The sequence below is a fragment of the Rhodnius prolixus genome, unplaced genomic scaffold (assembly GCF_049639745.1).
Source record: "Rhodnius prolixus isolate KJV_2025 unplaced genomic scaffold, Rpr scaffold_16, whole genome shotgun sequence".
Lineage (NCBI taxonomy): Eukaryota > Metazoa > Arthropoda > Insecta > Hemiptera > Reduviidae > Rhodnius > Rhodnius prolixus.
In genome coordinates, this window is record NW_027411616.1 from 1,419,209 (window position 1) to 1,436,776 (window position 17,568).

Here is a 17,568-nt window from a genome sequence, read left to right on the forward strand (position 1 = left end):
CATAACAATAACTTTAACAAATAGAAAGTATTGAAAACTTCAAATTATTTTATTTTAAACTGTAAAGTATGGCTCATCGTTTTTGGTGACCGATTCATTAATCCAAAGGGAAGAAATATACAACCAATTTCAGTCATTATTTGTTACTTTTTGCCATGTTCCGACGTAGGGACTAGATCGCCTTCAGGCTCACTTATTGACAATTATAATATACAGTTCATAAACAGCCAGGAAAGAAGACATACCAACTTTACATATAACAATGTAAAAAAATATAATTGTCAATAGCATAAGCACTGTAAGTGACATAGTCCCTAGGTTGAAACCTAAGATATTTTTTATTTCTGTATTATTATGATATGAAAATGAGTAAAGGAATATCTACAGAAATGGCAATCCGAGTGTTTAAGAGTTTTTTAAAAATATAGGTTTTGTTGTTTTTATTAAGAGCAATGTGAGGGCACTAGTAGGCGATGTCAGAGACCCCAGAAGACTTTTTTTTGCAGATTTTACAGTTAGTAACCTTTTAGTAATGTATTATATATATACAGTTTTTTAACATTTCATTTATTTGTTGTTACGAAGAAACAGTGGTGCACACTCAAATATTTTTAAAAAACACACACACAAACGAAATTTAGTTTTAAAAAAAGAAATAAAATATTTTCCGCCTTTTTATAAAGACGCTGGCAACGGAAAAAAACATTCTCTAATCTGATACGGAAACGATTCTTAAGTTTTACTGAACTATTTTTATGCGCCAAAAACAATTAAAATTGCAAACCTTGATTTTGTAGAGCTTCATCAATAAAATCCGATGTATTATAGAAATATCTGCTTGCATCAGATACAGATAGATCAGATAATTCAATCCCTAAATATTTAATATTTAAATCCGCATAATACGATGCATTTGTATTTACCATACCAAATCCTCTTCCAGCAGCTGCGTTCACAACATGCGTTATGTTGCGATTTCGTAAACCGGTCCTATCCCTGGCACTGCACCTGTTTCGTAAGAAAATATATAATTATTTAATTTCTTAACTAGAGTGTATCGTTTAAAGTCTATGGGTTTTTTTTTCTAATGTTCAACCATTGCTTTGACAATATTTTTCAAAATTTTCTTTTAGGATATCTCTTCTCATTCGATTTCCTGTGTAAGCTTTTTAATTGATTTTTCACAAACTGATATAATCATGACAGAAAAGAAAACATAAAACACATACTCATCACCAATAAATATTCCAGGATACACTTCATCCGGTTCATTCTGGCTTCCTGTTGTATACAATCTATCGCACAGCACTTTTTTAATATGTTGCGTTCTTCTCATTACGTTTCCTTCCCTAATTACAAAAAATAAAATAAATGAATACAACATAAATATGCATTTTTAAGAAAGACGATGCATTGCGGCCAAAAGAAGTGCCCCTAAGAAAAGGCAGCATCATACAACAAAACCTTTCTAATCCTATTTCTCTAAAGAATCCTAGGATTTAACTATGAATACTTGCCAATTATTTAGTATAAAGCAATATTTTAAATTTATTGCCTAATAAATTTTGGGGTGTCCCCTAAATTTCGCTGTTAAAAGTTTTTATTTTTGGATTTTCTGTATCTGGAGTTTTCAGAAATTGTTTTAAATGTTCTTCAAGTTCTCTTTAAAAAAAAATAAATAAAGGAGCAGCTATACGAGTGAACTGATGAATGAGGTGTCATTCGTTTCGTAATTTCATGCAGATTACTTTTTTGGGGTCTCAGGCAATGAATCTTATCGGAGAGCAGTTAGTCCACATATTTTAGGCCCCTCAAATTTTGTATTTAAATTTTTTAATTTAACACGCGTTAACATCTTCAGTATCCTGCCGGCCTCCAGAGGGGGGCCTGATTGTCCAAGTTTACCAAAGTCGACATATGGCTCAGCCACTAGCAAAATGAAATGAGTCTAAAGACAGACTCAAAGCCCAATACCAAAATCTAACATTCCGACGTTCAAAATTATTATTAACAATAACTCGGTAAATATTAGCTAGATAAAAAGTTGGGAATATATACTTATCACTTTCACATATAAAAACAAAAAACATTTTTAAAAAAACAAAAAATACGTGGGTTTGAAGTTTTGAGAAATCTATGACATTGATACCAAATTTATGTGTACCTCGCTATCCACAAGACATTAAAAACATTCTATCACTCAACATCCAACATAATTCAGTGAAATTATTTCCGATAAACGAATATAAATATATCATTAAATATGTAAATTCTTTAAAATACAACCAAAGAACAAAAAGAAAAATTTATCAAGTGCACAAATCTCTTTAATAAATACTTACACTTTAAAAAAGGTTAGTAAAAGGATTGATCGAACGATAATAAGTACAAATTATTAACTTTGATTGTATTGAATAATTAAACAAACAAATTCACTTAATTATCAATTAAAGAAAAATTTAAAACAAAAAATAATTTTTCTTTAAAGAATCTAAATTTTCATTGCACATACAGGTTACAGCTAGCTTAAGTTGAAACTATATTCTGTATTTAAGTTTGTTAACTAATTATAAAGCTTTCATTCCAACACTTCACGCTTATATTAGTTTATTTAACCACTCTAATTTAGTTATATCACATACATGCACAAAATTGCAAACCCATCAGAACATTACACATCGTCTTCAACTGAGAAGAAAACACTAAATTACCTGAAAGATTTCTGGAAACTGCAAAGAAGATATTACAACAACTTAAATCCTAAATCTTTTAAATTAGCACTCAGAGTAATCACATAAAATTTAACCAAACTAGTAGCAAGCTTTATCCAAGTTTGCGACCGTAAGGTTGAAGTTTACAATCTGTAGATTAATTAATATTAATTTATTAATGTAATGCCAAACCCATAAGTAACAATTTCCAATTAGATATATACCGCCTTCACAAAAGGAACAAACGAGACACGATTTCAACAATTTTCTACGAACATACAAACTTCCACAAAAAATACGACAAATACAGCATAATTACCCAGAATCGTACAAAGAACAACATAAATATGTAGTTAACAAGCAGCAAAAAAGACTAACACCTATGTCGGTATCCAAATGGCTAAATCCGATAATAAAAAGAGCATGCAAACTAAATCCTACGACATATTCGAAAAAACAGGGATCAAACCTAAACTATATCGTTGAAGCTTCTTCTTTATTGTACGGTAAGATGACAAAAACAAGAAAACGATGACTATGAACATAACGCAGAACAATTAACGGACGACACCACACCTAACCAAATAGAACTTTTAAACATAGATAACGGCAGAAACTCAAAGGACAATTTTTTTCAAGATACCAGCCTCAACATAATGGAGACATCTTGAACATAGTTTTCTGAGAAAAGAAGTAACTAAAGAACAGTGCATTAAAGTTGTACTACCTTTTGACAAATTTAGAACTAAATCTAACGAGACTTTTTGGTTGGAATTTTTGGGATCTTTTGTTGGTTTGTTCACACAAAATACACACACAAATTATTAATTAAAAGTACATTAATCCAGAAGATTTCACTTTATTTCTGGTTTAAAACCTATCAAATCTCTGTAATTCCATCAAACAGTAAGAGAATGTTAATCAAAAAAGTTAGAAAAAAAATAAATAAACCTATGTTAAAAATCTTCCAAAATGATTTTTTGAAAGTGCCCAAGTTAGTTGTGTTATTGTCTTTATAATAATAATTATTTTATTCAACCTTCCAGCCATCAAATAACTTGCAATTGGAATCGTAAAGCTAAATCTCTCCAATCCAAATTAGCTTTTGTCTTCCTTAGTACTAGTCTAAATATTACCAAATTACCCACTTCACAGAAACTAAATATTTGATCCGGTACCTGGTATATAAATGTAACGCAACTAGTATAAAAAAAGTTATCGAAAAAATAATATTAAAATAAGGTAATATAATTTAAATTATACCATAAACTCATACAACTAATGATCAATACATTCATTTTTTTAAAACACACATAGAAACTAAAATGTCTATTTATTGCTGTAACATGACACTACCACACACGATCTCCACAAAAATAAAGTTAACCGAATTTATCAATTTGACAACGAGCCAAAATTATGAAATAATCATTTTAACTTTCTTGCTACTAGTAAATATTTATTTATATATTCCATTAAGGATGAATAATTTTGTTTAAGATATTGCATATATATATATATATATATATATATATCATATCATAGCTGATTTATGTAATTGCCAGTTTTCATCTAATTTAGTGAATGAAACATCAAATGGTGTGCAACAAAAACTTAATTAAATAAAGTACTTATCACACTACCTTCTATGAAGTATAAAACGAAATGCAAAAAAAAAAGCTTCTAAGAACAATACCTTTAGATACTGAATAGGATCTTCATTAAAAAAAAAAAACTTGTTTTAAATGAAAGAAAAATACTTTCAATAAAAAATTTGAATTAAATTCGCGTTTATAGATATACGAAAACAGTAACCTCACCACTCTTATTTTATAGTATTTACAGATTTTTATACTTACTCATCACTCTCAACTTCATCCATTTGTGCAATATTGATTTTAGCTGGGATGATTAAAATGTTCTATATTACAAAATAGTACAGTGGATAATTAACCCTGTTCTTGTAAGGATAGGTGATAACCTTATATAATGTTTATTTGTATTTTGTACACTTAACACTTACTATATCTTTTTTTAAAAAATCTTTATAACAATGGATTTTCGATTTTTAGCAATCGATAAGATACATATATGAAAAAATGCACAACCTTAATTTTGTAATAAAATTTATTCAGCCCTACAAAATTAAGAAAGGATGTGAAATCATAAACTGATACTTAAAAATCTCAAATAAAAGTTTTTGAATTAGTGAATTTCGCCCCGAGCGAGCCAATTGCTTAAGTACTCTGTCTATCGAACCTCGCACAGTTTTAGAGAAAAACGTTTTTTATTTATACATTTTATCTCTGACAAATTGTAGATTGGACTTACTAGGTATAACAATGAATGGCAATCAAATAGCAAATAGTCAAGAAATAGGCTTCAGGATCCTTGTAGAGAAATGATTATTAATAAGGAATTGGTCTTTTCAATCGAGTGGCATTTAAATATTGCTTAACTTTATTATAAAATAAGGTAGATTGGGGACTGTACGTTAACGTAAACTTCGTAATGGAAATGTTCAACAGATCTGCCTTAAAAAGTATTTTGTAAACGTAGAACAGTATTCCTTTTTTACCTCGTATAATTTTCTCGCTATATAAAAATCTGAGAAATTAAAACTGTCCGGTAGGGCAGTTATATAAGCGTTGATCGTCAAAAACTGCACGAAAAAACAGAAACTTGAAAAACATCCATCTTTGACAATTTTGTCTCTATTTCTATAAAAGCTAAAATTCCCAAATTGTCTTTAAAATATAGGGCAAATCTTCGTTTACAAGTGCAATTTTTTAGTAACTACGTTGATAAAACAGATAATGAGAAAAAAATTGCCAAAACTGAGCAAAAACAGCGCTTTCAGAAAATGTTCTTGCTCTTGTTCTTCTTCTTGTTACCTTTTTGCAAACAAAGCAGCACCTAATCACGCGAACCGATTCTCTTAAATGAGGTGTCATTCGTTTCGGAATTTCATGTAGATTTGCCTTTTTGGGTCCCGACGCCGTACATCGAATGGGAGAAGAGTTATTAGCCCCATGTATGTAAGACCCCCTCCAAAATTATTATTACTAACAACTCTGTAAATCTTTGCCCGATTTCGTTGAAATTTGGCAGGATAAAAGGATTTGGGCTCCCATGCGTATTATTAAAGCAACATTCTGCTCTTACACCTACTAAGGGGAACTTTTGCAATCATTTAAAATTATCGTTCCATGAACCTATTTTCGTGAATGAAGTGTCATTTGGTTCAAAATTTTATTCAGATTTGCATTTTATAAGTCTCGTCGCCGTGCATCTTTAGAAGAAGGGCTCGCCCCACGCGAGTATGTTCCTTGAAAAACAATTAATACTAATAACTCAATTTTGATGCCAATTATATATATTATATAATGTTAATGCAAAATAAAATTGATTTGACGTTGAAAATTAAAAATGCATATATCAACGTACATACTGATTTTTTTAGTTCTTGTTTTTGACATATGATTAAAGTGCAAGTTTAGCGCAGCAGAAGTCCTCGAAAAACAATACTAATAACAATGGGATTGAAAAAATAACTGCCATTTCAGTCTAGAAATTTATTTTGCCGAGCTTTCGACCTAGGGACTAGGTCATCTTCAGGGCTAGTTTAGAAAGTAATACTATTACATTTCAGGGTTGGTGTGTCTTCTGTCTTGTCTGTTCATGGACAGTCCATGAACTAGCCCTGAAGATGACCTAGTCCCTAGGTCGAAAGCTCGGCAAAATAAATTTTTCTAGACTGAAATAGCAGTTATTTTTTCAATCCCATTGAAACTATGAATCAGTCACCAAAAAGAATGAATAACAATACTAATAACTCTATAAATCTTTATCCGATTTTGATAAAATTTTGCACGTAGGGGTGCTTGAAACTTCCCTACGTGACTCTAAAGCAGGGGTCGCCAAACTTTTTGATCATGGACCCCTATATAATTTTTCGAAATCTCCATTGACTCTCATAAAAGTAATTTTCAGTTAATTAAAATAAAACTATCTATTAGGTACTGTGTTTGTACATTTATTTTATGATTTTAAACATTTATTAGAGTAACTTTACATTGTGTAACAATGGTTTTATGAAAAATACCTTAATGTTGAAATTTAAATACCTTAATATTTATTAAATAATAAGTAATTATAAAAAAGTAAAAATTATAAGTAAAGTAACTATAGTATTGCTTCTTAATTAATGAGATGGGTGTGCCTGGTGTTTCGTTGCAAGGTTCGCTATATTAGGTTCGAAATTGTTTTTCCTTCGACCCCCTGGCTCAGATCGACCCCTACTTTTGTTAAATAGACCCCTGGGGGTTTATATAGACCACTTTGGCGACCTCTGCTCTAAAGTGTCATCATGCTCTTATACCTAAGAGGAAGTACTACAATCGTTCAAATTATCGACGCGTAAACCGATTTACGTCAATTAGTTGTCATTCGATTCCTGTATTCGATGCTATGAGCTTAATCGTCAGGTTCATATAAAGTACCTAGCTTACAGGAGTGACTTGTGACTTGAATCAAATTGAAATTTGTTTCTATCTAGGTAAATGCTAGAACTTTTTCCTTTAGCTTCATTTCCATTTTCCACTACTTAGGCTATTAATCTTAGTTTATTGATGTGAGTATTAAAGCTAAGTTGAGATTTACAAGAGAAAGAGAAACTACAAATATTTCTGTAGACAATATTGTAGCGGCTGTTCAAAACAAAATTGATATCTGTAATAAATGGATTGTCTCTAAAAGAATCCAACAAATTATGACTGTTCTCTTAAGCGACTGGAGATCTTGAGATTGCTAGACATGATCAGCTCCGATGGAAATTAGATACTCTCTCGGTACAATCACCCAGTTTTATAGCATGCTAAAGCTACTCAAATCTGGAATAGCACAAACCGTAGTTGGGATTCAGGCATCTCAAACAAAGATTCCCACCAGTTAAACATCCACATAAATATTTCAAACTGTACATGATATCTGCCAGCTTCGAGTCTGACTTTTTCCAGCACAATTTGATTATGGGAATCTTGGGAGGGATAATATTGTAATGTAAGACTCATCGTGTTTTGTTATAAAGGGCGGTAAAAAGTCTTGATTAAATTCCAAATATGAAAATATCCCATGTACTACCGGAAGAAACACATTACTTAATGGATTTTTCACGTTTCTAAAATTTTCAAACCTCATATTTATATCAAAAGTTTTATGTCAAATTTTCCAGGAAAATTCATTTTGGCCATTTTGAGAAGTGTTAAAATGATACAAGCAAAAAACTCGAGAATTGTAGAACGAGATAGTGGTGTAAGAAATCACTCTTAGTTTATTTTCTCTGGTAAAAAATTATATTAGTTAAAAATACATTATCATGAGTTATCTTGTATACGCTCATTTACATACTATGTGCCGTATTGTACACTTTATACTGTGTATAGGTTAGCTAGGACTGATTAGCAGATAGTGGTGGGCGGAGTTTGTTTATTTTTAATTATAAAGAACGAACATCTTTTAGAAAAGAGAATTAATTTTATTTTAATTTTTCTGTTAGTGATTTATCCATCTGTTAATGTGAAATGACTAGATCCTGCACGTGCGCAGTATAATACGAAGTTCTTTTCTTTCAGCTGGAGCTAGAGTTGAAAAGTACAAAGTTTAAGAAAATTGATGTGGGAAGTGTTTTCACATTTCTCTTTGTTCAATTAAGTATTGGTGCTGAATGTAGTTCTTTTGGTAGAGAAAATGTATTGGTATAACTATGAAACGAAATCTTAATTTTGTTTTTAAATAATCCGAGTGGAGTTTTTTTTATCTAGTTATTTTCTTAATAACTCAATATGAGTGATGAAGATAGAGAAATGGATTTGGAAAATGTAAGTAGTATATTCAACTTTTATAACAAATGTATCAATAATTTGGGACTTTATTAGATATTAGATAACTTTAAGTTTATGTTTTAAGTAAACAAAAATCATTTATGAATATTCTTACCATTACTAAACCTTTACTTTAAATTGACCTTGGTAGGAGTAGAAGTTTTGATTTTAATTGATATATGTATATACAGGGTGATCCATTTAAAACGCACCAATCGCTAATAACTTTTTAGGAAAGCGGAATTTCGAAAAAACCCACGAAGTAAGCTATATGTTCTTTTTGGTCTAGTTTTCAAATTTTTCACGCCCGATGCTGTATCTTTATTTTTGGCGGAGTTACGGACAAAAACCCGATTGGGGTTTCATAAGGACCACTGGTTTTGACAATGATTATGAAATCTGTATAAAAAACTGTGAAAAATGACGTTGACCCCGTTTCGATATGCCTAATATTAGTTGAGATATTTAAGATCAAAGTTACAATTTTATCTATTCGTGAACGGTTTTCAATATTAATTTTCCACCACAAATACAAGTTTTGGGAGGTCCTCTGACTGCATCAAATGTTATTGGTGACACAAAGTAAAAAAATAATAATAATTGAAGATTATAAAACATGTAGTGTAATGTAAAGGTTGTGGGTGAGTCAGAATAAATTTGTTTTATCATCAAATAAAAGCAATCATCACATCATTTTAATGCACCCAGTATTTAAGACTTCTTGACCAATGATTACGGTAAGAATCTCTTGCCAGGGTGTTGGTTTAGTGGTCAAGAGCGTGGCTTTGTAAGTGGGAGATCCCCAGTTCGAATCCCGCTTATGCAGTCATTCTTATTACTTAAAAAATCATAATACTTTTATTAATAAAGTGTAGTCATGCGCGGGATTCGAACTGGGCATCTTCCACTTACAAAGCCACGCTCTTGACCACTAGATCAACACCTGCCTCTCCCTGGCAAGATATTCTTACCGTAATCATAGGTGAAGAAGTCTTGCATACTGGGTACATTAAAATGATGTGATGATTGCTTTTATTTGATGATAAAACAAATTTATCCTGATTCACCCACAACCTTTACATTACATTACATGTTTTAAAATATTCAATTATTATTATTTTTGTTATTTGCGTCACAAATAACATTTTTTGCAGTCAGAGGACCTCCCAAAACTTGTATTTGTGGTGGATAATTAATATTGAAAACCGTTCACGAATAGATAAAATTGTAACTTTGATCTTAAATATTTCAACTAATATTAGGCATATCGAAACGGGGTCAACGTCATTTTTCACAGTTTTTTTATACAGTTTTCATAATCATTGTCAAAACCAGTGGTCCTTATGAAACCCCAATCGGGTTTTTGCCCGTAACTCCGCCAAAAATGAAGATACAGTATCGGAGGTGGAAAATTTGAAAACTAGACAAAAAAAATATAGTTTACTTCGTGGGTTTTTTCGAAATTCCGCTTTCCTAAAAAGTTATTAGCGATTGGTGCGTTTTAAATGGATCACCCTGTATATACATATTTTTGTTTTTAAATGGGTTTATGTTTTCATTATGTCCACAAATATTTAATTTTCACCGTTACGGGGATAAATTTGTATCAATTGTATTTGTTTCCATTTAATTTTTATTGATTGTATTTTCATTTTAAGCAAAGTTTTTGTTAATAGTAAATTGTCAAGTAAATAGTAATTTATAAAATAGGTTGGTTGTGTACAATTGATAAACATCAGATTAACATGTCATTTCTGTAGGGGGAAGTCTACTAGGCATTTTTTTCCTGATGTAGTTGTACCAGCCTACAACTTGGACACCTTACACTGACACCCTCTTATTATATTTATGACCAGCAGAGATGGTGGATAGTTGCAGCTAGCTACTTGGGTTTAGCATACCAATTAGCAAAGTCGAGCAAAGCAATTAGCATTGCAATTAGGGCAGGGGATGGCCAACCCAAATGATCCTGTAAGCCATTTTGAAAATTCATTATAAGCCTGCGGGCAGCTTATAAAATTATATATATATAATACATCTATTAAATTGGACCCATACAAAGAATTTTAAATGTGTATAAATCAGAAGCAACTTGAAACAAAAACAGAATTAGATTTATTTGTTACAAAACACTACTCTACAAATCAAAATATTGCACAAAATAAACAAATTTTGTAAAATTAGGATGAGTATCGTGGGCCATAAAATTATTCAAAGCGGGTCACATGCGGCCCGCGGGTTGGTACCCCTGGTCAAGGGCATCATCACACTCGCAATTTACATTTTGAATACCACTGCTATAAACAGCACTAACACACAGGGGAGCTATAATGGATCATTTAGGACACAGTGGTTTGTTTGGCTTTGCAGCCACTTTGCAAATGGACAGTTTGCATGAAGGCTAGGCTCGAACTCAAGGCTGCAAACAAATTCGCGGACCGTTTGTTGGTTTCAGAACAACAGTAATTGTTTTTGCGAATAGCATTAAGTATTTGTTTTCCTATAATTAATCACCACAGTGCCGTGCCGTTGGTACTTCCTATTATCTTAATATGAATATTTCTAGAACAGTTTGTAAAGTCTGCCCATATTATTCAGTTAGCGTAATGAAACGCAAAGTTATCCGAGCGGTTAGAGGCACCGCTCGCAAAGCTAAGAACTATTACGATACTGGTTCCCGATCTAGGCCTTGGATTTTATGTAATGGTTAATGTGAGTAATTTATAGTAAAAAATGTTTGCTATCCGCCTTCGTCCGCGACAACTAATTTGGTAGTTGGACGTAAAGCCCGCTTGAAATAGGCATTACTTTATTTACTTAGCGTAATTCGTCCTTTTATTTAATATATATAATAATTTTGAGTTTCTGAAGCATAACACTTGCCTAGAAGTGTAGCCTGGCATAGCAATGCTACTGGAGAATATTAATGCTTCCGATTAATAGCCCTCAATAACCCTAAACCTAATTTTTATGGACTGTATTCAATTTTTAGAAAATAGCCTCAAAGACTGTATTTCCAAAAAAATCGTTAGTGAGGAGAGCTCTAAATTTTTCCACCCAAGATTCTGTGTCATTCGATCGAAGATTAGCAAAGAAGGCATAAACGTATATTTAAGCAACGTTAGACATTATGAATGTATAAATATACATATATTGTCTTCGTAGTTGATATTCGATCAAATTACGGTATATCCTTTGTAATTGGTAATTAAAATTACCAATGTTAACTGATTTATTTATTTTAGGCTGAGAAGCGAGCTCACCACAATGCGCTAGAAAGAAAGAGGCGTGATCATATTAAGGATAGTTTCAGTAGTCTGAGAGACTCGGTTCCAGCACTTCAAGGCGAGAAAGTGGTATTTTTTAAAATAAATTCATCTAAACTTTAAAAAAACATCTACACGATTAAACCTTTTGGATTTTTCATGATAAAAATAAAACATTGGCTCCACTTATTTGTTTTGGTTTCCAATTAATTGGTTATTAACTACTCACCTTAGTTTACTATAAATTACAAGTAATATGAAAGGGATTGTAAAATTAATAAAGTTCAGAGATGGACTCGAAACAACAAAATTAACAAACAAATTATTGCTACTAAGCATTATGAAGAATTTTAAAGTTTAAGATATGTGTAAGATATATTTTCACTTATAGTGTTTATTATTACTTACATACGATGTAACTTCAATCTGATAAGGATTTTAATATATGTGGAGGATATTTTTTTATTGGTCTCTCCAATTGGAAAATTTGAAAACATTTTTGCTGAATGTAGACGAGCCTTCTTATGGGAAAAACAACCAAATAGAACAAAATATATTAAAATTCGTCTCCAAATTAATGACCACTTTATTGGAAACCAATAAAAATAATAAGTGCTGGCCACTTTTTTGCCCCTCCCAGTAGTTTAACCGTGTGCACTTTTTACAGGCGAGCAGAGCTCAAATTCTTAAAAAAGCTGCAGATTACATACAGTACATGAGAAAGAAAAATTCAGCACATCTTCAAGATATTGATGACTTGAGAAGGCAAAATAATCTACTTGAAGCTCAAAGTAAGTTTGCAAAAGTAGCTAGTTTTCTCAATTTTTTATTGATATAGTATAAATGAATTAAGTTCCGCTATTTAAAATAACATCTTGGATGATGGGAGAACACTCGAAAGTGGGAACCTCAATTGAAGCTGAGTGTCGCAAAAAAATGTACAAGGAATACATAATTTTGTCTTAATGACCTTGATAAGTCACACCAATTTTGACAAATTTTCTTCAAACGAACGAATTGTAGAGAAAACATAGCTCTATAACTCGTATAAATTAAAATGCTCTAATGATTATAGTTTATGAGATATAGGAGGTTAAATTATGCAGGTTTTCAAATTTGTCCAAATTTCAAACTTTTATATTTCTTTTCGTATTGTTCAGATTTCAGTGATCTCTTTACTGAATTGTAGAGAAAAGAAAGCTCTATAAATGGTATAAATTATGATGTTCTGATGATTGTAGTTTATGAGATATAGGAGGTTAAAAAAATGAATCAAACCAACAAAAACACATGTAATCAAAATACTTGGTAACAGCCAGCGCATTCCATTCTTTTCTTCATATATATGTACTTCTAGAAAATTGGAGTTTTATATTATTAATATATATATTTTTCTTAAACAGTCAGAACGCTGGAGAAAAGCAGGTCAGTTATGAATTTCATTCCTAAAGTGGACATACAGTCTGAAGAATATTGTGAAGAATATCTTTCTGAAGATTCTTCCGATTCCGAAAATTCACGGCCTAGCCAACATAAGACGAAAAAATTGAAAATTTTAGGTCAGTAAAAGAAACCTTGCAACAAGGTTCTGGCCATAAATCAAATACACATTTAAAAAGGAACAAACTGGATATAAAAAATTGTAAACCGATTGAGGAGAGGTTTTTTAAGCGGTATGCTTAACGTTCCTTAATCTACGGCGTTTTTATTGAATATAGATGGGAATGTAAAATAAATTCTTAATATTGTGAGATGTAATTTCCTCAAGTGAAGTCTGTAATATTGTTTTATAATTAATGAATATTTTTTACGATCTACTCGATCGTCTAGAAAAAATGACAGTATTATGCCCTAGCATAATTTTTATTAAGAATTTAGATTAAAGGATATTTTAACCGGTGGCCCTAATTTCTTCTAGCATTAGTTTAAAACTCAAAAGAAGTTTCACTTCCTCTCTCTCAATCATAAGAAGTTTTTGAAATTATTTTTCTTTAATATTGAAGAAAGAAATTTGAGTTAGCCTAGGAGTGGTTGCTAATTGGTATCACTGGATTCGCCTGCCCGATATTTTAATGATTATTCGTTAGGTTTTGGTAACACTAGCTCAATCTCGGTGTAAATTTCTTACTTTAACGGTAATAATTCTTATTTATCCCTAAAGGATAAAATATTTCATAATGTGGTAGATAACATAAATTGGAATAGTTGAGTTCACAAAGTGGGTTCTGTAACGTTGTGAACAAATTTAAGGTAACATCCACGTTACATAAAAATGAATCCAGTCTAAGTCTCGCTAATAGCGAGAATAGTTAAGTATGCCCTTCGACCAATCTATTAACAACTATACTCCTTTAAAAAGTAGGGATATCACTACAAGGCAGTATCACATTTTACTCTCGCAAGAAATAATGTATCAGTTGTAAAAAATCTTTTATTATTCACTTACTAATGCACACACATTCTTTCAGATTTGTGAGGTTCTTTGTTTCAAAGATCATTGCATATTCATTCCTGGAACCACTTAATTTCATTGGCTGGTGGCCGTTTGGGCTTTATAGCTTTATTGAAAAATTTCTGACGCATTAATTGTTAGTTCAAATTAAATCAACTTCCAGTGCTATCTGATTTTCAGAAGGAAGTTTTTTTGTTACATCTAATAAGTTTTTACTTCTAAAAATTAAATCTAGTAACAAAAAAAGTGCTAATTTTCCTACTTATTTTTTAATTTCTAACTTCATATTTTCTTCAAACTTTGAATTTTACAAAAACCTGATTTGCTTCACTGTCGTTTAAGTTCACTGTAATAAAAGGTTTTCTGAGGAGCTGACGACATGGAATCACCTTATATAAGTGTTTTCTAGAATAAGAGAAAAACCTAATATCAAAATTTAGGGAAGAAATTCTCTGAGACATAATTTAAAACTACCTGTATGTTACAAGCAATCGCTAAGTGCCAATATGACGCCAATTTATTTATTTTAACAAGAGGAAGTATGAGTTCGAGTCCAGCTGGCTGCCCTTAAGTTTCTTTTCCTAGGAGCCACCACGACCCACTCTTGGGCGATGGACACTGCTGTCTTTAAAGAAAGAACAGTCTTAAGCCGGCATCGCATTGTGTGGGCTCCGTGAGCCAGTGACTAAAGATGGTAATGCCTCTTAAATTAATAACTAATCAGTTCGTCATAGATAACTTTCCTGAACATATGAAATAACTTGAACGTGTATAAAAATTAAAAGTGTTGAGAGCTATTTTGAAAAAAATTCAAAAACGAAAAATGGCAGAGTGGCATGTTTGACCGCATGTTACTGTCAGGTCTTTTGCTACTCACTAACTAAATAAAAAAGCGAATTAGGACTAACAGTTTTCGTTTTTGAATTATACTTATCACAAAGAGAAAAATATTTGTAGGTACTCTAGAGGCCTCAAAGCTTGTTGTTTCCGGTGAAAATACAAAATTAGAAAGAAATCAAACTTGAAATTTTCGTGATTTATGTAATATTTTAATCCTTATAAATATTCACAAATGACAATTTGTCATATTTGTTGCAGAGGAATTGGCTATAATGCCAAATTTTACGCTACAAATGTAATGTGGGTCACTTTACAATATGTGTTCTTTATAGCATGAAGGCGTCTGAACAGGGCATGTGTATATTGAAAAAAAGCGATGATGCGTTTTAGTTTGCATTTGGGTGTACGTTAAAAAAAGTACTTGGGTACGCCAGTGTAAGTGTTTTTATGTTGTGACCAAGGGATGGCTAAATCCTTGAAAAAAAGGCTTTTCTAGTGGTAGATGGAAGCTTAACTCACTTCCTTTAAAAAAAATTTCTTCGTAAAAACAAATGTTTCATATAAAGGTGATAGACTACAGTGTGTAGTGTGTATATAAAGCACTTTTGAGAAAATCGCAATAAAATAAAAGAAAAAGACAAATTTTAATTGCTGTGAAAGTAATATAGAAAATTTATATAAATTTACTATAATTTATCGTACAGCAGTAGAAAAAAGTAGTCTCAAATAAGTCGAAGACTATTATTACTTGAATGTTAGAACGTATTTGTAAAGTGAACTTGTTTATAAAAATTGTATTATATATAATTTGTTTACATTATAAGTATTGGATACAAATGTTTGAAGAACAGTTTTGTAATAAACAGAGCAAAATAATTAAATGACAGTTCCAACGAAACAATTCTGACTCTCAGAACTTATGACCTTCCTGTTTTCTACAAAAAGACAGCTACTAAAGCTCGTAATTGTTACCTACCAAGGAAAAAGTTACTTAGAATTTTTGCTGTTATATTTCTTATATAAACCATTTAGTCTGATGGAATCATACGCTTCTCTAACACTTCCTCTGTTTTTAATTTTTAAGTAAATATCTTTCGAAACATCCTAACCTTACATTAACAACATAGGTCTCTTTTTTTTTTGCACTGCGCTTGGAGATGTTCTTATATTTAGCATTGAACATAATAACGATCTTAGAAGCATAATATTGAAGCGAAAGCGATGATATTTTCGCAAATACTCAAAAGTGAAGTTTTCCTTAAAACTTTCCTAATTTTGGGGTACAAACACTGTAATTTTGTAGATCGGCAGCACAAACGCCGCATTAATGATGTGCAAGAACACCAAAACGCTCGGAGATGAGCTCTCTAACTTGACAAGTTGTGGGTGCCTACCACCGATTAAAAAATTGATAGTAAAAATGTGCACATTGTGCAGTCATCTATGAGGTTAATGCGTTGGTGCAGCAAAACTGACTGAGTGATTAAAGTGAAACATAATTCACTTCCTCTTGATTATTTATTGTAACAGAGTAAAATAATAAATTCTTAATGTTTTAATGCATACTATATATTTATTGCAAAAAATTTCTGCATTATAATTGACCGCCCCACAATTCTCTCTCCCAGTCATAATCCGTCTAAATTGCTCCATCCCCATGACGTTACAACCTTAATTTATGGCAAAATTTATACTTTTTTAAAATTTCAATGCTTTATGTATTTAAAACAAAAATAAATCTAAAACTGCACTGAGCATGAATGAGTTAATTTTGGTTATAACAATGATAGGTGTATTTGCTATTGAGTTTGTTCAGACTGTTCTTTTGTACTATTCTTTTTAACAGTTTAATAATTATATGAATATCATGAGAACAGTTCATCGTTACTCAACAAGGGAGTACACCCTTCAAATGACGAGTACTGAGTCTAGATTAGTAAGGACACTTACACAATAAATAAATATCACCAGATTAATCAAGAAAATAATTATATTTTAAAGAATATTTAATATGAATAGGCTATTGAATATTATTTATGAGATGAGTCTTTCATGTGAACGTGAGGATTATTTATTGGGTCAAATGCAGGATCATCTTCTGTCACTCTACGTCCAAGAATGGAGAGTAAAGAGAATAATATTGCTACTGTCAATATACTAAGTATTATCAATTTAACTTTTCCATGGCGATCTCTTCCAGGATGTCTGATTCTGGTGCCGATCCATCTAAAAATAATATTATTACTGTTAAGAACAGGAAATGCCTTCACAAAATTCCGTTAAAAAAAAAAAAATTAACAATTTGATCAAAATTAGTCAGACATTTCATGATCAAAAACTTACAGCTTAAAAAGTTAAGTAAGTAGAAGGGTTGATTAAACGTCAAAAGGTTCACAAATCAAAACTTTTAACTCGCA

The 17,568-nt window shown here is 31.3% G+C and overlaps 2 protein-coding genes across 9 annotated transcripts in view; one reads left to right on the plus strand and one right to left on the minus strand.

Annotated features, from left to right (window-relative positions):
• Positions 1–17,568, minus strand: part of LOC141457412 (zinc finger protein-like 1) — a 54,449-nt gene that overhangs the window by 2,370 nt on the left and 34,511 nt on the right. For all 5 annotated transcript variants that reach the window (XM_074134351.1, XM_074134350.1, XM_074134349.1 and 2 more), the window contains exons 6-7: positions 1,230–1,349; positions 785–1,008 (exon numbers count right to left, since the gene is read on the minus strand). In XM_074134351.1, coding sequence (XP_073990452.1) covers positions 785–1,008; positions 1,230–1,349 — 344 coding nt within the window. The remainder of the gene's footprint in view (positions 1–784; positions 1,009–1,229; positions 1,350–17,568) is intronic.
• Positions 7,184–16,721, plus strand: LOC141457414 (protein max-like). 4 transcript variants are annotated; one of them, XM_074134355.1, is made up of 6 exons: positions 7,184–7,269; positions 8,345–8,590; positions 11,839–11,949; positions 12,527–12,650; positions 13,263–13,418; positions 16,455–16,721. In XM_074134355.1, the coding sequence occupies exons 2-6, from the start codon at positions 8,555–8,557 to the stop codon at positions 16,511–16,513; spliced, it is 486 nt and encodes a 161-aa protein (XP_073990456.1). In that variant the 5' UTR covers positions 7,184–7,269; positions 8,345–8,554; the 3' UTR covers positions 16,514–16,721. The 4 variants fall into 4 exon arrangements, with proteins under 4 accessions (XP_073990456.1, XP_073990457.1, XP_073990455.1 ...); XM_074134356.1 differs by lacking the exon at positions 7,184–7,269 and adding an exon at positions 7,328–7,344; XM_074134354.1 differs by lacking the exon at positions 7,184–7,269 and adding an exon at positions 8,107–8,263.